Genomic DNA, 23,744 nt, shown 5'->3' with positions numbered 1-23,744 from the left:
GGTCTAACGTTGGTCAGTGTGGGTCAACGTTGGTCAGTGTGGGTCTAACGTTGGTCAGTGTGGGTCTAACGTTGGTCAGTGTGGGTCAACGTTGGTCAGTGTGGGTCCAACGTTGGTCAGTGTGGGTCCAACGTTGGTCAGTGTGGGTCCAACGTTGGTCAGTGTGGGTCCAACGTTGGTCAGTGTGGGTCTAACGTTGGTCAGTGTGGGTCCAACGTTGGTCAGTGTGGGTCCAACGTTGGTCAGTGTGGGTCCAACGTTGGTCAGTGTGGGTCCAACGTTGGTCAGTGTGGGTCCAACGTTGGTCAGTGTGGGTGTCCAACGTTGGTCAGTGTGGGTCTAACGTTGGTCAGTGTGGTCAGTGTGGTCTAACGTTGGTCAGTGTGGGTCCAACGTGGTCAGTGGTGGGTCTAACGTTGGTCAGTGTGGGTCTAACGTTGGTCAGTGTGGGTCTAACGTTGGTCAGTGTGGGTCCAACGTCAGTGTGGGTCAACGTTGGTCAGTGTGGGTCTAACGTTGGTCAGTGTGGGTCCAACGTTGGTCAGTGTGGGTCTAACGTTGGTCAGTGTGGGTCCAACGTTGGTCAGTGTGGGTCAACGTTGGTCAGTGTGGGTCCAACGTTGGTCCAACGTTGGTCAGTGTGGGTCCAACGTTGGTCAGTGTGGGTCTAACGTTGGTCAGTGTGGGTCCAACGTTGGTCAGTGTGGGTCTAACGTTGGTCAGTGTGGGTCTAACGTTGGTCAGTGTGGGTCTAACGTTGGTCAGTGTGGGTCAACGTTGGTCAGTGTGGGTCCAACGTTGGTCAGTGTGGGTCAACGTTGGTCAGTGTGGGTCTAACGTTGGTCAGTGTGGGTCTAACGTTGGTCAGTGTGGGTCCAACGTTGGTCAGTGTGGGTCTAACGTTGGTCGTGTGGGTCAACGTTGGTCAGTGTGGGTCTAACGTTGGTCAGTGTGGGTCTAACGTTGGTCAGTGTGGGTCTAACGTTGGTCAGTGTGGGTCCAACGTTGGTCAGTGTGGGTCTAACGTTGGTCAGTGTGGGTCTAACGTTGGTCAGTGTGGGTCTAACGTTGGTCAGTGTGGGTCTAACGTTGGTCAGTGTGGGTCCAACGTTGGTCAGTGTGGGTCTAACGTTGGTTGGTCACGTGTGGGTCCAAACGTTGGTCAGTGTGGGTCTAACGTTGGTCAGTGTGGGTCCAACGTTGGTCAGTGTGGGTCTAACGTTGGTCGTTGGTCAGTGTGGGTCTAACGTTGGTCAGTGTGGGTCCAACGTTGGTCAGTGTGGGTCCAACGTTGGTCAGTGTGGGTCCAACGTTGGTCAGTGTGGGTCTAACGTTGGTCAGTGTGGGTCTAACGTTGGTCAGTGTGGGGGTCTAACGTTGGTCAGTGTGGGTCAACGTTGGTCAGTGTGGGTCCAACGTTGGTCAGTGTGGGTCCAACGTTGGTCAGTGTGGGTCCAACGTTGGTCAGTGTGGGTCCAACGTTGGTCAGTGTGGGTCCAACGTTGGTCAGTGTGGGTCTAACGTTGGTCAGTGTGGGTTTAACGTTGGTCAGTGTGGGTCTAACGTTGGTCAGTGTGGGTCTAACGTTGGTCAGTGTGGGTCCAACGTTGGTCAGTGTGGGTCCAACGTTGGTCAGTGTGGGTCCAACGTTGGTCAGTGTGGGTCCAACGTTGGTCAGTGTGGGTCTAACGTTGGTCAGTGTGGGTCTAACGTTGGTCAGTGTGGGTCCAACGTTGGTCAGTGTGGGTCAACGCGTTGGTAACGTTGGTCAGTGTGGGTCTAACGTTGGTCAGTGTGGGTCTAACGTTGGTCAGTGTGGGTCTAACGTTGGTCAGTGTGGGTCTAACGTTGGTCAGTGTGGGTCCAACGTTGGTCAGTGTGGGTCTAACTAACGTTGGTCAGTGTGGGTCTAACGTTGGTCAGTGTGGGTCCAACGTTGGTCAGTGTGGGTCCAACGTTGGTCCAACGTTGGTCAGTGTGGGTCTAACGTTGGTCAGTGTGGGTCTAACGTTGGTCAGTGTGGGTCTAACGTTGGTCAGTGTGGGTCTAACGTTGGTCAGTGTGGGTCTAACGTTGGTCAGTGTGGGTCTAACGTTGGTCAGTGTGGGTCAACGTTGGTCAGTGTGGGTCTAACGTTGGTCAGTGTGGGTCCAACGTTGGTCAGTGTGGGTCAACGGTTGGTCAGTGTGGGTCTAACGTTGGTCAGTGTGGGTCTAACGTTGGTCAGTGTGGGTCTAACGTTGGTCAGTGTGGGTCAACGTTGGTCAGTGTGGGTCCAACGTTGGTCAGTGTGGGTCCAACGTGGGTCCAACGTTGGTCAGTGTGGGTCCAACGTTGGTCAGTGTGGGTCTAACGTTGGTCAGTGTGGGTCCAACGTTGGTCAGTGTGGGTCCAACGTTGGTCAGTGTGGGTCCAACGTTGGTCAGTGTGGGTCCAACGTTGGTCACGTTGTGGGTCAACGTTGGTTGGTCAGTGTGGGGTTGGTCAGTGTGGGTCTAACGTTGGTCAGTGTGGGTCCAACGTTGGTCAGTGTGGGTCTAACGTTGGTCAGTGTGGGTCTAACGTTGGTCAGTGTGGGTCTAACGTTGGTCAGTGTGGGTCCAACGTTGGTCAGTGTGGGTCTAACGTTGGTCAGTGTGGGTCCAACGTTGGTCAGTGTGGGTCTAACGTTGGTCAGTGTGGGTCTAACGTTGGTCAGTGTGGGTCTAACGTTGGTCAGTGTGGGTCTAACGTTGGTCAGTGTGGGTCCAACGTTGGTCAGTGTGGGTCCAACGTTGGTCAGTGTGGGTCTAACGTTGGTCAGTGTGGGTCTAACGTTGGTCAGTGTGGGTCTAACGTTGGTCAGTGTGGGTCTAACGTTGGTCAGTGTGGGTCTAACGTTGGTCAGTGTGGGTCCAACGTTGGTCAGTGTGGGTCTAACGTTGGTCAGTGTGGGTCTAACGTTGGTCAGTGGGTGGGTCAACGTTGGTCAGTGTGGGTCTAACGTTGGTCAGTGTGGGTCTAACGTTGGTCAGTGTGGGTCCAACGTTGGTCAGTGTGGGTCCAACGTTGGTCAGTGTGGGTCTAACGTTGGTCAGTGTGGGTCTAACGTTGGTCAGTGTGGGTCTAACGTTGGTCAGTGTGGGTCTAACGTTGGTCAGTGTGGGGGTGGGTCTAACGTTGGTCAGTGTGGGTCCAACGTTGGTCAGTGTGGGTCCAACGTTGGTCAGTGTGGGTCCAACGTTGGTCAGTGTGGGTCTAACGTTGGTCAGTGTGGGTCCAACGTTGGTCAGTGTGGGTCTAACGTTGGTCAGTGTGGGTCCAACGTTGGTCAGTGTGGGTCCAACGTTGGTCAGTGTGGGTCCAACGTTGGTCAGTGTGGGTCCAACGTTGGTCAGTGTGGGTCAACGTTGGTCAGTGTGGGTCTAACGTTGGTCAGTGTGGTCAGTGTGGGTCTAACGTTGGTCAGTGTGGGTCCAACGTTGGTCAGTGTGGGTCTAACGTTGGTCAGTGTGGGTCTAACGTTGGTCAGTGTGGGTCTAACGTTGGTCAGTGTGGGTCCAACGTTGGTCAGTGTGGGTCCAACGTTGGTCTAAGTGTGGGTCCAACGTTGGTCAGTGTGGGTCTAACGTTGGTCAGTGTGGGTCTAACGTTGGTCAGTGTGGGTCTAACGTTGGTCAGTGTGGGTCTAACGTTGGTCAGTGTGGGTCCAACGTTGGTCAGTGTGGGTCTAACGTTGGTCAGTGTGGGTCCAACGTTGGTCAGTGTGGGTCAACGTTGGTCTAACGTTGGTCAGTGTGGGTCCAACGTTGGTCAGTGTGGGTCCAACGTTGGTCAGTGTGGGTCTAACGTTGGTCAGTGTGGGTCTAACGTTGGTCAGTGTCGTTGGTCAGTGTGGGTCTAACGTTGGTCAGTGTGGGTCTAACGTTGGTCAGTGTGGGTCTAACGTTGGTCAGTGTGGGTCCAACCTGGTCGTTGGTCACGTTGGTCAGTGTGGGTCTAACGTTGGTCAGTGTGGGTCCAACGTTGGTCAGTGTGGGTCCAACGTTGGTGGTCGTTGGTGTGGGTCCAACGTTGGTCAGTGTGGGTCCAACGTTGGTCAGTGTGGGTCCAACGTTGGTCAGTGTGGGTCCAACGTTGGTCAGTGTGGGTCCAACGTTGGTCAGTGTGGGTCTAACGTTGGTCAGTGTGGGTCCAACGTTGGTCAGTGTGGGTCAACGTTGGTCAGTGTGGGTCCAACGTTGGTCAGTGTGGGTCCAACGTTGGTCAGTGTGGGTCCAACGTTGGTCAGTGTGGGTCAACGTTGGTCAGTGTGGGTCCAACGTTGGTCAGTGTGGGTCCAACGTTGGTCGTGGGTCCAACGTTGGTCAGTGTGGGTCCAACGTTGGTCAGTGTGGGTCTAACGTTGGTCAGTGTGGGTCTAACGTTGGTCAGTGTGGGTCTAACGTTGGTCAGTGTGGGTCCAACGTTGGTCAGTGTGGGTCTAACGTTGGTCAGTGTGGGTCTAACGTTGGTCAGTGTGGGTCTAACGTTGGTCAGTGTGGGTCTAACGTTGGTCAGTGTGGGTCTAACGTTGGTCAGTGTGGGTCTAACGTTGGTCAGTGTGGGTCTAACGTTGGTCAGTGTGGGTCCAACGTTGGTCAGTGTGGGTCCAACGTTGGTCAGTGTGGGTCCAACGTTGGTCAGTGTGGGTCCAACGTTGGTCAGTGTGGGTCTAACGTTGGTCAGTGTGGGTCTAACGTTGGTCAGTGTGGGTCCAACGTTGGTCAGTGTGGGTCCAACGTTGGTCAGTGTGGGTCTAACGTTGGTCAGTGTGGGTCTAACGTTGGTCAGTGTGGTCAAGTTGGTGTGTGGGTCTAACGTTGGTCAGTGTGGGTCTAACGTTGGTCAGTGTGGGTCTAACGTTGGTCAGTGTGGGTCCAACGTTGGTCAGTGTGGGTCTAACGTTGGTCAGTGTGGGTCAGTGTGGGTCTAACGTTGGTCAGTGTGCTTCTAACGTTGGTCAGTGTGGGTCTAACGTTGGTCAGTGTGGGTCTAACGTTGGTCAGTGTGGGTCTAACGTTGGTCAGTGTGGGTCCAACGTTGGTCAGTGTGGGTCAACGTTGGTCAGTGTGGGTCTAACGTTGGTCAGTGTGGGTCCAACGTTGGTCAGTGGGTCCAACGTTGGGTCCAACGTTGGTCAGTGTGGGTCCAACGTTGGTCAGTGTGGGTCCAACGTTGGTCAGTGTGGGTCCAACGTTGGTCAGTGTGGGTCCAACGTTGGTCAGTGTGGGTCCAACGTTGGTCAGTGTGGGTCCAACGTTGGTCAGTGTGGGTCAGTGTGGGTCTAACGTTGGTCAGTGTGGGTCTAACGTTGGTTGTGGGTCACGTTGGTGGGTCCAACGTTGGTCAGTGTGGGTCCAACGTTGGTCAGTGTGGGTCTAACGTTGGTCAGTGTGGGTCTAACGTTGGTCAGTGTGGGTCTAACGTTGGTCAGTGTGGGTCCAACGTTGGTCAGTGTGGGTCCAACGTTGGTCGTGTTGGTCAACGTTGGTCAGTGTGGGTCCAACGTTGGTCAGTGTGGGTCTAACGTTGGTCAGTGTGGGTCAACGTTGGTCAGTGTGGGTCTAACGTTGGTCAGTGTTGGGGTCTAACGTTGGTCAGTGTGGGTCTAACGTTGGTCAGTGTGGGTCTAACGTTGGGTGTGGGTCTAACGTTGGTCAGTGTGGGTCTAACGTTGGTCAGTGTGGGTCTAACGTTGGTCAGTGTGGGTCCAACGTTGGTCAGTGTGGGTCCAACGTTGGTCAGTGTGGGTCCAACGTTGGTCAGTGTGGGTCCAACGTTGGTCAGTGTGGGTCCAACGTTGGTCAGTGTGGGTCCAACGTTGGTCAGTGTGGGTCCAACGTTGGTCAGTGTGGGTCCAACGTTGGTCAGTGTGGGTCCAACGTTGGTCAGTGTGGGTCCAACGTTGGTCAGTGTGGGTCTAACGTTGGTCAGTGTGGGTCTAACGTTGGTCAGTGTGGGTCTAACGTTGGTCAGTGTGGGTCTAACGTTGGTCAGTGTGGGTCTAACGTTGGTCAGTGTGGGTCCAACGTTGGTCAGTGTGGGTCTAACGTTGGTCAGTGTGGGTCCAACGTTGGTCGTTGGTCAGTGTGGGTCCAACGTTGGTCAGTGTGGGTCCTAGCGTTGGTCAGTTGGGTCTACGTTGGTGTTGGGTGTGGGTCTAACGTTGGTCAGTGTGGGTCTAACGCTGGTCAGTGTGGGTCCAACGTTGGTCAGTGTGGGTCTAACGTTGGTCAGTGTGGGTCTAACGTTGGTCAGTGTGGGTCTAACGTTGGTCAGTGTGGGTCTAACGTTGGTCAAGTCAGTGTGGGTCTAACGTTGGTCAGTGTGGGTCCAACGTTGGTCAGTGTGGGTCCAACGTTGGTCAGTGTGGGTGTGGGTCCAACGTTGGTCAGTGTGGGTCTAACGTTGGTCAGTGTGGGTCCAACGTTGGTCAGTGTGGGTCTAAAAGATGATGGTCAGTGGGTCCAACGTTGGTCAGTGTGGGTCTAACGTTGGTCAGTGTGGGTCTAACGTTGGTCAGTGTGGGTCCAACGTTGGTCAGTGTGGGTCCAACGTTGGTCAGTGTGGGTCTAACGTTGGTCAGTGTGGGTCTAACGTTGGTCAGTGTGGGTCCAACGTTGGTCAGTGTGGGTCCAACGTTGGTCAGTGTGGGTCTAACGTTGGTCAGTGTGGGTCCAACGTTGCTCAGTGTGGGTCTAATGTTGGTCAGTGTGGGTCCAACATTGGTCAGTGTGGATCCAACGTTGGTCAGTGTGGGTCAACGTTGGTCAGTGTGGGTCTAACGTTGGTCAGTGTGGGTCTAACGTTGGTCAGTGTGGGTCTAACGTTGGTCAGTGTGGGTCCAACGTTGGTCAGTGTGGGTCTAACGTTGGTCAGTGTGGGTCCAACGTTGGTCAGTGTGGGTCCAACGTTGGTCAGTGTGGGTCCAACGTTGGTCAGTGTGGGTCCAACGTTGGTCAGTGTGGGTCTAACTTTGGTCAGTGTGGGTCTAACGTTGGTCAGTGTGGGTCTAACGTTGGTCAGTGTGGGTCCAACGTTGGTCAGTGTGGGTCCAACGTTGGTCAGTGTGGGTCCAACGTTGGTCAGTGTGGGTCCAACGTTGGTCAGTGTGGGTCCAACGTTGGTCAGTGTGGGTCCAACGTTGGTCAACGTTGGTCAGTGTGGGTCTAACTTTGGTCAGTGTGGGTCTAACGTTGGTCAGTGTGGGTCTAACGTTGGTCAGTGTGGGTCTAACGTTGGTCAGTGTGGGTCTAACGTTGGTCGTTGGTCAGTGTGGGTCCAACGTTGGTCAGTGTGGGTCCAACGTTGGTCAGTGTGGGTCAACGTTGGTCAGTGTGGGTCTAACGTTGGTCAGTGTGGGTCTCCAACGTTGGTCAGTGTGGGTCCAACGTTGGTTGGTCAGTGTGGGTCCAACGTTGGTCAGTGTGGGTCCAACGTTGGTCAGTGTGGGTCCAACGTTGGTCAGTGTGGGTCCAACGTTGGTCAGTGTGGGTCCAACGTTGGTCAGTGTGGGTCCAACGTTGGTCAGTGTGGGTCCAACGTTGGTCAGTGTGGGTCCAACGTTGGTCAGTGTGGGTCTAACTTTGGTCAGTGTGGTCACGTGGTCAGTGTGGGTCCAACGTTGGTCAGTGTGGGTCTAACGTTGGTCAGTGTGGGTCTAACGTTGGTCAGTGTGGGTCCAACGTTGGTCAGTGTGGGTCTAACGTTGGTCAGTGTGTGGGTCTAACGTTGGTCAGTGTGGGTCTAACGTTGGTCAGTGTGGGTCCAACGTTGGTCAGTGTGGGTCCAACGTTGGTCAGTGTGGGTCAGTGTGGGTCAACGTTGGTCAGTGTGGGTCTAACGTTGGTCAGTGTGGGTCTAACGTTGGTCAGTGTGGGTCTAACGTTGGTCAGTGTGGGTCCAACGTTGGTCAGTGTGGGTCTAACGTTGGTCAGTGTGGGTGGTCAGTGTGGGTCCAACGTTGGTCAGTGTGGGTCCAACGTTGGTCAGTGTGGGTCAACGTTGGTCAGTGTGGGTCCAACGTTGGTCAACGTTGGTCAGTGTGGGTCCAACGTTGGTCAGTGTGGGTCGTTGGTCAACGTTGGTCAGTGTGGGTCTAACGTTGGTCAGTGTGGGTCTAACGTTGGTCAGTGTGGGTCTAACGTTGGTCAGTGTGGGTCCAACGTTGGTCAGTGTGGGTCCAACGTTGGTCAGTGTGGGTCCAACGTTGGTCAGTGTGGGTCTAACGTTGGTCAGTGTGGGTCAACGTTGGTCAGTGTGGGTCCAACGTTGGTCAGTGTGGGTCCAACGTTGGTCAGTGTGGGTCCAACGTTGGTCAGTGTGGGTCCAACGTTGGTCAGTGTGGGTCCAACGTTGGTCAGTGTGGGTCTAACGTTGGTCAGTGTGGGTCTAACGTTGGTCAGTGTGGGTCTAACGTTGGTCAGTGTGGGTGTGGGTCAACGTTGGTCAGTGTGGGTCCAACGTTGGTCAGTGTGGGTCCAACGTTGGTCAGTGTGGGTCCAACGTTGGTCAGTGTGGGTCTCCAACGTTGGTCAGTGTGGGTCTAACGTTGGTCAGTGTGGGTCTAACGTTGGTCAGTGTGGGTCTAACGTTGGTCAGTGTGGGTCTAACGTTGGTCAGTGTGGGTCTAACGTTGGTCAGTGTGGGTCCAACGTTGGTCAGTGTGGGTCTAACGTTGGTCAGTGTGGGTCTAACGTTGGTCAGTGTGGGTCTAACGTTGGTCAGTGTGGGTCCAACGTTGGTCAGTGTGGGTCCAACGTTGGTCAGTGTGGGTCCAACGTTGGTCAGTGTGGGTCCAACGTTGGTCAGTGTGGGTCCAACGTTGGTCAGTGTGGGTCCAACGTTGGTCAGTGTGGGTCCAACGTTGGTCAGTGTGGGTCCAACGTTGGTCAGTGTGGGTCTAACGTTGGTCAGTGTGGGTCTCCAACGTTGGTCAGTGTGGGTCTAACGTTGGTCAGTGTGGGTCTAACGTTGGTCAGTGTGGGTCAACGTTGGTCAGTGTGGGTCTAACGTTGGTCAGTGTGGGTCCAACGTTGGTCAGTGTGGGTCCAACGTTGGTCAGTGTGGGTCCAACGTTGGTCAGTGTGGGTCCAACGTTGGTCAGTGTGGGTCTAACGTTGGTCAGTGTGGGTCTAACGTTGGTCAGTGTGGGTCCAACGTTGGTCAGTGTGGGTCCAACGTGGTGTGGGTCCAACGTGTGGGTCCAACGTTGGTCAGTGTGGGTCTAACGTTGGTCAGTGTGGGTCAACGTTGGTCAGTGTGGGTCTAACGTTGGTCAGTGTGGGTCCAACGTTGGTCAGTGTGGGTGGGTCAGTGTGGGTCCAACGTTGGTCAGTGTGGGTCCAACGTTGGTCAGTGTGGGTCTAACGTTGGTCAGTGTGGGTCTAACGTTGGTCAGTGGGTCAACGTTGGTCAGTGTGGGTCCAACGTTGGTCAGTGTGGGTCGTTGGTCAACGTTGGTCAGTGTGGGTCTAACGTTGGTCAGTGTGGGTCTAACGTTGGTCAGTGTGGGTCTAACGTTGGTCAGTGTGGGTCTAACGTTGGTCAGTGTGGGTCTAACGTTGGTCAGTGTGGGTCCAACGTTGGTCAGTGTGGGTCTAACGTTGGTCAGTGTGGGTCCAACGTTGGTCAGTGTGGGTCCAACGTTGGTCAGTGTGGGTCCAACGTTGGTCAGTGTGGGTCCAACGTTGGTCAGTGTGGGTCCAACGTTGGTCAGTGTGGGTCTAACGTTGGTCAGTGTGGGTCTAACGTTGGTCAGTGTGGGTCCAACGTTGGTCAGTGTGGGTCTAACGTTGGTCAGTGTGGGTCTAACGTTGGTCAGTGTGGGTCCAACGTTGGTCAGTGTGGGTCTCAACGTTGGTCAGTGGGTCCAACGCTGGTGTGGGTCCAACGTTGGTCAGTGTGGGTCCAACGTTGGTCAGTGTGGGTCTAACGTTGGTCAGTGTGGGTCCAACGTTGGTCAGTGTGGGTCTAACGTTGGTCAGTGTGGGTCTAACGTTGGTCAGTGTGGGTCTAACGTTGGTCAGTGTGGGTTCTAACGTTGGTCAGTGTGGGTCTAACGTTGGTCAGTGTGGGTCTAACGTTGGTCAGTGTGGGTCTAACGTTGGTCAGTGTGGGTCTAACGTTGGTCAGTGTGGGTCCAACGTTGGTCAGTGTGGGTCCAACGTTGGTCAGTGTGGGTCCAACGTTGGTCAGTGTGGGTCCAACGTTGGTCAGTGTGGGTCCAACGTTGGTCAGTGTGGGTCCAACGTTGGTCAGTGTGGGTCCAACGTTGGTCAGTGTGGGTCCAACGTTGGTCAACGTTGGTCAGTGTGGGTCCAACGTTGGTCAGTGTGGGTTTAACGTTGGTCAGTGTGGGTCTAACGTTGGTCAGTGTGGGTCAACGTTGGTCAGTGTGGGTCCAACGTTGGTCAGTGTGGGTCTAACGTTGGTCAGTGTGGGTCCAACGTTGGTCAGTGTGGGTCCAACGTTGGTCAGTGTGGGTCCAACGTTGGTCAGTGTGGGTCTAACGTTGGTCAGTGTGGGTCAACGTTGGTCAGTGTGGGTCGTTGGTCAACGTTGGTCAGTGTGGGTCCAACGTTGGTCAGTGTGGGTCCAACGTTGGTCAGTGTGGGTCCAACGTTGGTCAGTGTGGGTCAACGTTGGTCACGTGTGGGTCCAACGTTGGTCAGTGTGGGTCTAACGTTGGTCAGTGTGGGTCTAACGTTGGTCAGTGTGGGTCTAACGTTGGTCAGTGTGGGTCCAACGTTGGTCAGTGTGGGTCTAACGTTGGTCAGTGTGGGTCCAACGTTGGTCAGTGTGGGTCCAACGTTGGTCAGTGTGGGTCTAACGTTGGTCAGTGTGGGTCCAACGTTGGTCAGTGTGGGTCTAACGTTGGTCAGTGTGGGTCCAACATTGCTCAGTGTGGGTCCTAACGTTGGTCAGTGTGGGTCTAACGTTGGTCAGTGTGGGTCTAACGTTGGTCAGTGTGGGTCTAACGTTGGTCAGTGTGGGTCTAACGTTGGTCAGTGTGGGTCTAACGTTGGTCAGTGTGGGTCTAACGTTGGTCAGTGTGGGTCTAACGTTGGTCAGTGTGGGTCTAACGTTGGTCAGTGTGGGTCTAACGTTGGTCAGTGTGGGTCTAACGTTGGTCAGTGTGGGTCTAACGTTGGTCAGTGTGGGTCCAACGTTGGTCAGTGTGGGTCTAACGTTGGTCAGTGTGGGTCCAACGTTGGTCAGTGTGGGTCTAACGTTGGTCAGTGTGGGTCTAACGTTGGTCAGTGTGGGTCTAACGTTGGTCAGTGTGGGTCTAACGTTGGTCGTGTGGTCACGTGGTGTGTGGGTCCAACGTTGGTCAGTGTGGGTCTAACGTTGGTCAGTGTGGGTCTAACGCTGGTCAGTGTGGGTCCAACGTTGGTCAGTGTGGGTCAACGTTGGTCACGTTGGTCAGTGGGTGGGTCCAACGTTGGTCAGTGTGGGTCTAACTTTGGTCTGTGTGGGTTTAACGTTGGTCAGTGTGGGTCTAACGTTGGTCAGTGTGGGTCTAACGTTGGTCAGTGTGGGTGTGGGTCTAACGTTGGTCAGTGTGGGTCTAACGTTGGTCAGTGTGGGTCTAACGTTGGTCAGTGTGGGTCCAACGTTGGTCAGTGTGGGTCTAACGTTGGTCAGTGTGGGTCTAACGTTGGTCAGTGTGGGTCCAACGTTGGTCAGTGTGGGTCTAACGTTGGTCAGTGTGGGTCCAACGTTGGTCAGTGTGGGTCCAACGTTGGTCAGTGTTCTAACGTTAATTAATATTTCCTAAAAGATGATGAGACGAGTAAAGGGTTGTTCCTCAATCATCTGATTTGAATCAATCTGAAATCAAACCACACAAACGGTTTTGTTTTTGTTTTTATTGTCTAAAGGAAATATTAAATAACAAGAAATGGAATAATGATTTGATTTTTCAAATGTTGTGTATTTAATTATAGGTTCTGGTTCGACTCTTGCACCAGTATAGTTTTGGCCAATTAATAGTTGTGGCTTCTTGACAATACAGAAAATAATAAATGGGTCTTTCTTTGTGTTTTTGAACAGCATATGTAATTGAATAAACAGATAAATGTTGTTAGTATTTTTATGTATCTCATTCCAATGATTTGATGATTGACAGTCACTGTAGACGATCATACAACCAGTCCTGAGTCCAAATTGGCCTAGGTCAGTGAGACAGTCACAAATAAAAATTTGATTTGATTTGGTTTTGATTTGATTCCACAACTTTTGCAACCTTAACGACTAACCTAGCCTATATCATTGTGGATAGGCTCTATAACATGCCACCAATAACCAGAAGCTTCCGTATGATCTTAGACAACATGACCACATGGGCAGTAAGCTGCAGTCCAAGAAATGTGTGTGTCATGAGCAGTGGCGACCAGTCATTCAGGGCAGGTGGGACAGAGCCCCATCTGTTTTGAGCCCCACATTTTTAGCAAAAAATAAATATATTTGTGCATTATTACGTGTCACATGTTTACAAACAATGTAAAAATAAAAATATCATTGAGTTAATAAAGCAGGTGTTTGAGCCTAGCTCAGTGATTTCTACGGTGGTGGGGCAAGCCAGCAGAAAATATGGAACGTTGCACCGTGATTAGCTCAGTGTTCTGTCACTCATTGGGACAATAAGTCACCGCCAAGTCTAAGGGGAGACCCTTGGGTTCTGCCACAGATTTATATTAGAAGTGCCCATCCAAGAAGGCTCAAGGTCATTGGGCACAGATAAAATGACGTTAAATCACGTTACATCTATAGTACCTTTGATTGGACTGATCATGTCAACATCATACTTTCAAAATCTTAGCTAGCAGTCAGTCATCATGAATCAAGTCGACAGACTACTGGAAAATAATTTTTAATCCTTGTCATGTGAAGAGAAATACAGTATTACAGTACATTATTGATTTATTTATCTTGCTCCTTTGCACCCCAGTATCTCTACTTGCACATTCATCTTCTGCACATCTACCATTCCAGTGTTTAATTGCTATATTGTAAATACTTCGCCACCATGGCCTATTTATTGCCTTAACTCCCTTATCTTACCTCATTTGCACTCACTGTATATAGACTTTTTGTTTTCTTTTGTTATACTGTATTATTGACTGTATGTTTTGTTTATTCCATGTGTAACTGTGTTGTTGTATGTGTCAAATTGCTATGCTTTATCTTGGCCAGGTCGCAGTTGAAAATGAGAACTTGTTCTCAACTAGCCTACCTGGTTAAATAAAGGTGAAATAAAAGAATCAATAAAAAATCATGGAGAGAAATTATAGATAAAACGTATCGGTGCTCATCGGCCATTGGGCATAAAGATCACACAACAAGTTGGAAATCGCAAATTCAGCAATGAGTGGTTTGGAAGGAATACGTGGCTAAATGCAAGCATTGCAATCATTAGCCTGCTATTCAGTAGAGTGGCTGTGGCTGTGTGGTCCCAAATCTAAGATTAAGGGTGTCTTTTCCTAATTTAAAATGATAAACATTCAACATTGTGCCACACTCCAAACTAACTGTTAACTCTGAACTGCAAAATCTGACTTTAGTGTGTTCAAGACAACGGAGAACATGAGAAAAACGAGCTACGGCTGGGAAAATACATTTTCAACTTTCCTGTTCAAGTGAGCACAGCACAACAAGGTGAGTCCAAACATGTCTTGTATGCTGCTGCATAAATAATGTAATATCCCAGGGAGATATGTATACTGTAGCTAAGGAAGTAATACTAAGTGTATGTTGTGTAGTAAGATGTTAGTAGCACATGTGCCTCACCCTAATAATTTGGTCTATTTTCACCTCTTCATTTCGCCTACTGTTCTGATTTAGCAGTGCATATATAGCCTATAACCTGTTTTAGAGAAATGTAATCATCGACAGAGATGGCCGCCTCGCTTCGCGTTCCTAGGAAACTATGCAGTTTTTTGTTTTTTTTACGTGTTATTTCTTACATTGGTACCCCAGGTTTCATTAGGTTTCATTACATACAGTCGAGAAGAACTACTGAATATAAGAGCAGCGTCAATTCACCATCAGTACGACCAAGAATATGACTTTTGCGAAGCGGATCCTGTGTTCTGCCTTTCACCCAGGACAATGGAATGGATCCCAGCCGGCGACCCAAAAAAACGACTTCGTAAAAGGGGGAAATGAAGCGGTCGTCTGGTCAGACTCCGAGCAAGGGTAGCATTCCAGAGGGACATCAGAGACTGTAACGTTCTTTGCTTCACGGAAACATGGCTCACTGGAGAGACGATATCGGAGTCGGTGCAGCCAGCTGGTTTCTCCACGCATCGTGCCGACAGAAACAAACATCTTTCTGGTAAGAAGAGGGGCAGGGGCGTATGCTTCATGGTTAACGAGACGTGGTGTGGCCACAACAACATACAGGAACATTTACATTTGCTCTTATCCAGAGCGACTTACAAATTGGTGCATTCACCTTATGACATCCAGTGGAACAGTCACTTTACAATAGTGCATCTAAATCTTAAAGGGGGGGGGGGTGAGAGGGATTATCCTATCCTATCCTTATCCTATCCTAGGTATTCCTTAAAGAGGTGGGGTTTCAGGTGTCTCCGGAAGGTGGTGATTGACTCCGCTGTCCTGGCGTCGTGAGGGAGTTTGTTCCACCATTGGGGGGCCAGAGCAGCGAACAGTTTTGACTGGGCTGAGCGGGAGCTGTACTTCCTCAGTGGTAGGGAGGCGAGCAGGCCAGAGGTGGATGAACGCAGTGCCCTTGTTTGGGTGTAGGGCTTGATCAGAGCCTGGAGGTACTGAGGTGCCGTTCCCCTCACAGCTCCGTAGGCAAGCACCATGGTCTTGTAGCGGATGCGAGCTTCAACTGGAAGCCAGTGGAGAGAACGGAGGAGCGGGGTGACGTGAGAGAACTTGGGAAGGTTGAACACCAGACGGGCTGCGGCGTTCTGGATGAGTTGAAGGGGTTTAATGGCACGGGCAGGGAGCCCAGCCAACAGCGAGTTGCAGTAATCCAGACGGGATATGACAAGTGCCTGGATTAGGACCTGTGCCGCTTCCTGTGTGAGGCAGGGTCGTACTCTGCGGATGTTGTAGAGCATGAACCTACAGGAACGGGCCACCGCCTTGATGTTGGTTGAGAACGACAGGGTGTTGTCCAGGATCACGCCAAGGTTCTTAGCGCTCTGGGAGGAGGACACAATGGAGTTGTCAACCGTGATGGCGAGATCATGGAACGGGCAGTCCTTCCCCGGGAGGAAGAGCAGCTCCGTCTTGCCGAGGTTCAGCTTGAGGTGGTGATCCGTCATCCACACTGATATGTCTGCCAGACATGCAGAGATGCGATTCGCCACCTGGTCATCAGAAGGGGGAAAGGAGAAGATTAGTTGTGTGTCGTCTGCATAGCAATGATAGGAGAGACCATGTGAGGTTATGACAGAGCCAAGTGACTTGGTGTATAGCGAGAATAGGAGAGGGCCTAGAACAGAGCCCTGGGGGACACCAGTGGTGAGAGCGCGTGGTGAGGAGACAGATTCTCGCCACGCCACCTGGTAGGAGCGACCTGTCAGGTAGGACGCAATCCAAGCGTGGACCGCGCCGGAGATGCCCAACTCGGAGAGGGTGGAGAGGAGGATCTGATGGTTCACAGTATCGAAGGCAGCCGATAGATCTAGAAGGATGAGAGCAGAGGAGAGAGAGTTAGCTTTAGCAGTGCGGAGCGCCTCCGTGATACAGAGGAGAGCAGTCTCAGTTGAATGACTAGTCTTGAAACCTGACTGATTTGGATCAAGAAGGTCATTCAGAGAGAGATAGCGGGAGAGCTGGCCAAGGACGGCACGTTCAAGAGTTTTGGAGAGAAAAGAAAGAAGGGATACTGGTCTGTAATTGTTGACATCGGAGGGATCGAGTGTAGGTTTTTTCAGAAGGGGTGCAACTCTCGCTCTCTTGAAGACGGAAGGGACGTAGCCAGCGGTCAGGGATGAGTTGATGAGTGAGGTGAGGTAAGGGAGAAGGTCTCCGGAAATGGTCTGGAGAAGAGAGGATAGGGTCAAGCGGGCAGGTTGTTGGGCGGCCGGCCGTCACAAGACGCGAGATTTCATCTGGAGAGAGAGGGGAGAAAGAGGTCAGAGCACAGGGTAGGGCAGTGTGAGCAGAACCAGCGGTGTCGTTTGACTTAGCAAACGAGGATCGGATGTCGTCGACCTTCTTTTCAAAATGGTTGACACAGACAGCATTGTGAAGAAGGCGCAGGAACTCAAGTCCTTCTGTTCACCTGTTTTAGAATTCCTCACAATCAAATGTCGACCGCATTATCTACCAAGGGAATTCTCTTCGATTATAATCACAGCCGTATATATTCCCCCCCAGAGATGGCTCTGAAAGAACTTTATTTGACTCTTTGCAAACTGGAATCCATATATCCTGAGGCTGCATTCATTGTAGCTGGGGATTTTAACAAGGCCAATCTGAAAACAAGACTCCATAAATTGTATCAGCATATCGATTGCGCAACCAGGGCTGGAAAAACCTTGGATCATTGCTATTCTAACTTCTGCGACGCATATAAGGCCCTGCCCCGCTCTCCTTTCGGAAAAGCTGACCACGACTCCATTTTGTTGATCCCTGCCTACAGACAGAAACTAAAACAAGAAGCTCCCGCGCTGACGTCTGTCCAACGCTGGTCCGACCAATCTGATTCCACACTCCAAGACTGCTTCCATCACGTGGACTGGGATATGTGTCGTATTGCATCAAACAACAACATTGACGCATACGCTGATTCGGTGAGCGAGTTCATTAGAACGTGCGTTGAAGATGTCGTTCCCATAGCAACGATTAAACGGACCAGGATGTCTTGCTCCCAGGCAGACTAAATAACTTTTTTGCCCGCTTTGAGGACAATACAGTGCCACTGACACGGCCCGCAACCAAAACATGCGGACTCTCCTTCACTGCAGCCGACGTGAGGAAAATATTTAAACGTGTCAACCCTCGCAAGGCTGCAGGCCCAGACTGCATCCCCAGCCGCGCCCTCAGAGCATGCGCAGACCGGCTGGTGTGTTTATGGACATATTCAATCAATCCCTATCCCAATCTGTTGTTCCCACATGCTTCAAGAGGGCCACCATTGTTCCTGTTCCCAAGAAAGCTAAGGTCACTGAGCTAAAGGACTACCGCTCCGTAGCACTCACTTCCGTCATCATGAAGTGCTTTGAGAGACTAGTCAAGGACCATATCACCTCCACCCTACCTGACACCCTAGACGCACTCCAATTTGCTTAACGTCCAAATAGGTCCACAGACGATGCAATCTCAACCACACTGCACACTGCCCTAACCCATCTGGACAAGAGGAATACCTATGTGAGAATGCTGTTCAGCGACTACAGCTCGGCATTTAACACCATAGTGCCCTCCAAGCTTGTCATCAAGCTTGAGACCCTGGGTCTCGACCCCGCCCTGTGCAACTCGGTACTGGACTTCCTGAGGGGCCGCCCCCAGGTGGTGAGGGTAGGCAACAACATCTCCACCCCGCTGATCCTCAACACTGGGGCCCCACAAGGGTGCGTTCTGAGCCCTCTCCTGTACTCCCTGTTCACCCACGACTGCGTGGCCACGCACGCCTCCAACTCAATCATCAAGTTTGCTGACGACACAACAGTGGTACGCTTTATTACCAACAACGACGAAACGGCCTACGGGGAGGTGGTGAGGGCCCTCGGAGTGTGGTGTCAGGAAAATAACCTCACACTCAACGTCAACAAAACAAAGGAGATGATTGTGGACTTCAGGAAACAGCAGAGGGAACACCCCCCTATCCACATCAATGGAACAGTAGTGGAGAGGGTAGTAAGTTTTAAGTTCCTCGGCGTACACATCACAGACAAACTGAATTGGTCCACCCACACAGACAGCATTGTGAAGAAGGCGCAGCAGCGCCACTTCAACCTCAGGAGGCTGAAGAAATGTGGCTTGTCAACAAAAGCACTCACAAACTTCTACAGATGCACAATCGAGAGCATCCTGCCGGGCTGTATCACCGCCTGGTACGGCAACTGCTCTGCCCACAACCTTAAGGCTCTCCAGAGGGTAGTGAAGTCTGCACAACGCATCACCAGGAGCAAACTACCTGCCCTCCAGGACACCTACACCACCCAATGTCACAGGAAGGCCATAAAGATCATCAAGGACAACAACCACCCGAGCCACTGCCTGTTCACCCCGCTATCATCCAGAAGGCGAGGTCAGTACAGGTGCATCAAAGCTGGGGCCGAGAGACTGAAAAACAGCTTCTATCTCAAGGCCATCAGACTGTTAAACAGCCACCACTAACATTGAGTGGCTGCTGCCAACACACTGACTCAACTCCAGCCACTTTAATAATGGGAATTGATGGGAAATGATGTAAAATATATCACTAGCCACTTTAAACAATGCTACCTAATATAATGTTTACATACCCTACATTATTCATCTCATATGTATACATATATACTGTACTCTATATCATCTACTGCATCTTTATGTAATACATGTATCACTAGCCACTTTGTTTACATACTCATCTCATATGTATATACTGCACTCAATACTATCTACTGTATCTTACCTATGCTGCTCTGTACCATCACTCATTCATATATTTTTATGTACATATTCTTTATCCCCTTACACTTGTGTCTATAAGGTAGTAGTTTTGGAATTGTTAGTTAAGATTACTTGTTGGTTATTACTGCATTTTCGGAACTAGAAGCACAAGCATTTCGCTACATTCGCACTAACATTGTGAGTGCTTTTGGTGACAAGCCAAATGTCTTCAGTCTCCTGAGGTTGAAGAGGCGCTGCTGCGCCTTCTTCACGATGCTGTGTGTGGGTGGACCATGTCAGGTAGGCATGTTATAAATGCGTTGAGAACTGAGACCCAGGCTTTTCAGTGCCATGGAGCATTTGACCTAACAGAGCAGCTGTGAGGAGACATGTGGTTAACATTAACACTGTAGGTCCTGGACTAAACACACATCAAGGAGAACAGTTAATAAACCAGGACGAAGGCAGAACCCTAGGAGAACCAAGCATTTCACTACACCCGCAATAACATCTGATAAATGTGTGTATGTGACCAATAAAAATAGATTTGAAAAGGCATGAGAATGGAGAATCCCGGAGTAGGATTAATGTTCCTGAAAAAAACATCCCTAGTTCTGGATTAGTCAAGAGCTAATTTCACACCTGTGAGTGAAGCCACAACAGACCTATAACAGCCTTCACACAGAATAACATTTGAATTAAAACCAAACTACCCCGGGCTAGGATGTAAAAGACTCAACAACGTTTTGAGGAAAATTGACAGGACTCGTTTTATTGAAGAATTCCAGAACATCAGAGGGACATACATGCATGTCACTGTTACAGGGTCGCCTAGGAGACATCATGTCACTGTTACAGGGTCGCCTAGGAGACATCATGTCACTGTTACAGGGTTGCCTAGGAGACATCATGTCACTGTTACAGGGTCGCCTAGGAGACATCATGTCACTGTTACAGGGTCGCCTAGGAGACATCATGTCACTGTTACAGGGTCGCCTAGGAGACATCATGTCACTGTTACAGGGTCACATAGGAGACATCATGTCACTGTTACAGGGTCACCTAGGAGACATCATGTCACTGTTACAGGGTCACCTAGGAGACATCATGTCACTGTTACAGGGTCACCTAGGAGACATCATGTCACTGTTACAGGGTCACCTAGGAGACATCATGTCACTGTTACAGGGTCACCTAGGAGACATCATGTCACTGTTACAGGGTCACCTAGGAGACATCATGTCACTGTTACAGGGTCACCTAGGAGACATCATGTCACTGTTACAGGGTCACCTAGGAGACATCATGTCACTGTTACAGGGTCGCCTAGGAGTCATCATGTCACTGTTACAGGGTCACCTAGGAGACATCATGTCACTGTTACAGGGTCACCTAGGAGACATCATGTCACTGTTACAGGGTCACCTAGGAGACATCATGTCACTGTTACAGGGTCACCTAGGAGACATGTCACTGTTACAGGGTCACCTAGGAGACATCATGTCACTGTTACAGGGTCACCTAGGAGACATCATGTCACTGTTACAGGGTCACCTAGGAGACATCATGTCACTGTTACAGGGTCACCTAGGAGACATCATGTCACTGTTACAGGGTCACCTAGGAGACATCATGTCACTGTTACAGGGTCGCCTAGGAGACATGCATGTCACTGTTACAGGGTCGCCTAGGAGACATGCATGTCACTGTTACAGGGTCACCTAGGAGACATGCATGTCACTGTTACAGGGTCACCTAGGAGACATGCATGTCACTGTTACAGGGTCACCTAGGAGATATGCATGTCACTGTTACAGGGTCACCTAGGAGACATGCATGTCACTGTTACAGGGTCACCTAGGAGACATGCATGTCACTGTTACAGGGTCGCCTAGGAGACATGCATGTCACTGTTACAGGGTCACCTAGGAGACATGCATGTCACTGTTACAGGGTCGCCTAGGAGACATGCATGTCACTGTGCCCGGAATTTCTCTCTTCCTCTTCCTTATTGGACAACACACTTTCAACACGCTTAGAACATGTTTCATGTAAAAACAGGAACATTTAGACAAAGCAAAAGGAACTCACTGCACATAACAGACGGGATCAAAACAGTTAATTATCCAGGAATAAGGTAGAACCCTAGGATAACCAACTGTGGAGGAGGGGGGCACAGGAACACAACTCACTATGGGACAGGACGCGCTTTGCTTCTTACACAATCATCAAATGCTGTTTCATTAAAAAACATTTTAGTGTGTTCATCTTGCCTGCAGACACTTTGTTGATATGACCACTGCAGATCTGCATTATATTACTCAGCTTTGCTTTGTGCTAAAAATCTGTACGGATAGTAGATAGTATACTTATAAAATCACTGATAAAAATATTCCTCTGTTAACAATACGCCTTGGAGAGGGACCACGAACACTGGGGCAGGCTGGGGGGGGGGGGTCCGATGTCAGGGGTCGGCAGTGTTGCTACTCAGACTTGGCTTCCTCCTTCTCCGCCTCGGGAGCATCCTCCATCTGCAGGGTCGGAGGTTAGAGGTCAGTAGAACAACCTGACATTCCTGTTGGTAGTTTCTCATCCTAAAACAGGAGCTTATCTCTGCCATCAAGCTGACCAATGTCTTCTAATGTCCCTTTATGACCAGCATCAGGTCCTCTACAGTCCATGATGTCTTTCTAGTTCCTCCTAGGACTCTGTCTCTAGATCCATCTATACTCCTTTGTGTCTGCAATGACTGTCTTATTTGTCCTATACCTGTTAATGACCATTGAATGTCTGTGTATGACCTGTCCTATGTCTCTCTATACCTGTTAATGACCATCGAATGTCTGTCTATGACCTGTCCTATGTCACAGTACAGTAGTTTATAGTAGTGTATATTATGGTAGTATATACTGTAGTAGTGTAGTCGTGTACAGTATAGTGGTGAATAGTAGTGCACAGTACAGTAGTATACAGTACAGTATATTAGTGCACAGTACAGTAGTGCACTGTAGAGTAGTATATAGGATAGTAGTGCACTATAGAGTAGTATATAGTACAGTAGTCTACAGTAGAGTAGTCTACAGTAGAGTAGTCTACAGTACTGTAGTCTACAGTACTGTAGTATATAGTACTGTAGTCTACAGTACAGTAGTCTACAGTACTGTAGTCAGTACTGTAGTCTACAGTACAGTAGTCTACAGTACTGTAGTCTATAGTACTGTAGTCTACAGTACAGTAGTCTATAGTACTGTACTCTACAGTACAGTAGTCTATAGTACTGTACTCTACAGTACAGTAGTCTATAGTACTGTACTCTACAGTACAGTAGTCTACAGTACAGTAGTCTACAGTACTGTACTCTACAGTACAGTAGTCTACAGTACTGTACTCTACAGTACAGTAGTCTACAGTACTGTAGTCTACAGTACAGTAGTCTATAGTACTGTAGTCTACAGTACAGTAGTCTATAGTACTGTAGTCTACAGTACAGTAGTCTATAGTACTGTAGTCTACAGTACAGTAGTCTATAGTACTGTAGTCTACAGTACAGTAGTCTATAGTACAGTAGTCTAGTACAGTAGTCTATAGTACAGTAGTCTATAGTACTGTAGTCTACAGTACAGTAGTATATAGTACTGTAGTCTGTACTGTAGACATTTGCAACACCAGGGTTGCAAGTGGGGGAAGTGGGGGACCCACGGGGGACCAGTATGAAAATGTCGCACTCACAACTGTAAGTCGCTCTGGATAAGAGCAACTACTAAATGACTCAAAGGTTAAAAATGTCCAGTATAGTAATGTATATTACCTGGTTGGTCTTGGCATCTCCGTTCTCAGAGTGGTTCTCCTCAGCAGCTTCAGCCTCTGCGTTCTCCTTCGCTGCTGCCTTCTTAGTTTTCTTCTCCTCCTTCTTGTCGTTCACAGCCTTCTCTTTCTGGGTGGGGGGGGGGGTGACAGACATTATCTACACAGCCTTCTCTTTCTGGGTGGGGGGTGATAGACATTATCTACAGAGCCATCTCTTTCTGGGTGGGGGGATGACAGACATTATCTACAGAGCCTTCTCTTTCTCATTTCTGGCCTTCTCTTTCTGGGGGGGATGACAGACATTATCTACACAGCCTTCTCTTTCTGGGTGGGGGGATGACAGACATTATCTACACAGCCTTCTCTTTCTGGGTGGGGGGGATGACAGACATTATCTACAGAGCCTTCTCTTTCTGGGTGGGGGGGATGACAGACATTATCTACACAGCCTTCTCTTTCTGGGTGGGGGGGATGACAGACATTATCTACAGAGCCTTCGGAAAGTATTCAGACCCCTTGACTTTTTCCACATTTTAGGTTACAGCCTTATTCTAAAATGGATTAAATCTGTTTTTTTTGAGTGGCCCCGCACAAAACCCCATATTGACAAAGCAAAAATGTTTTTTTATACATTTTCTCCAGAGATGTTCGATTGGTTCCAAGTCCGGGATCTGGCTGGGCCACTCAAGGACATTCATAGACTTGACCCTTAGCCACTCCTGTGTTGTCGTGGTTGTGTGCTTAGTGTTGTTGTCCTATTGGAAGGTGAACCTTCGCCCCAATCCGATGTCCTGTGCGCTCTGGAGCAGATTTTCATCATGGATCTCTCCGTACTTTGCGCCATTCACCTTTCCCTTGATCCTGACTAGTCTCCCAGTCCCTGCCGTTGAAAAACAACCCCACAACATGATGCTTCCACCAACATGCTTCACTGTAGGGATGGTGCCAGGTTTCTTCCAGATGTGACACTTGGCATTCAGGCCAAAGACTTCAATCATGGTTTCATCAGACCAGAGGATCTTGTCTTTAGGTGCCTTTTACTGAGGAGTGGCTTCCGTCTGGTCACTCTACCATAAAGGCCTGCTTGGTGGAGTGCTGCAGAGATGGTTGTCCTTCTGGAAGGTTCTCCCATCTCCAAAGAGGAACTCTGGAGCTCTGTCAGAGTGACCATCGGGTTCTTGGTCACCTCCCTGACCAAGACCCTTCTCCCCCTATTGCTCAGTTTGGCCGGGCGGCCCAGCTCTAAAACATTAGCAAAAAAATCTAAAAACCTGTTTTTACTTAATCATTACGGGGTATTGTGTGTAGATTGAAGAGAATGTATGTATTTT

General features: G+C 50.2%; 1 protein-coding gene across 2 annotated transcripts in view; it reads right to left on the bottom strand.

Moving 5' to 3' along the window:
* Window positions 1-19,350: 19,350 nt before the first annotated feature.
* The window catches only part of hmgn6 (high mobility group nucleosome binding domain 6), a 33,114-nt gene continuing 28,720 nt past the window's right edge, over window positions 19,351-23,744 (bottom strand). For both annotated transcript variants that reach the window (XM_046296271.1, XM_046296270.1), the window contains exons 5-6: window positions 22,415-22,540; window positions 19,351-21,137 (exon numbers count right to left, since the gene is read on the bottom strand). In XM_046296271.1, coding sequence (XP_046152227.1) covers window positions 21,090-21,137; window positions 22,415-22,540 — 174 coding nt within the window. In that variant the 3' untranslated portion in view covers window positions 19,351-21,089. The remainder of the gene's footprint in view (window positions 21,138-22,414; window positions 22,541-23,744) is intronic.

The sequence above is a fragment of the Oncorhynchus gorbuscha genome, linkage group LG13 (assembly GCF_021184085.1).
Source record: "Oncorhynchus gorbuscha isolate QuinsamMale2020 ecotype Even-year linkage group LG13, OgorEven_v1.0, whole genome shotgun sequence".
Taxonomy (NCBI): Eukaryota; Metazoa; Chordata; class Actinopteri; order Salmoniformes; family Salmonidae; genus Oncorhynchus; species Oncorhynchus gorbuscha.
This window is presented reverse-complemented; position numbering and strand designations above follow the sequence as displayed.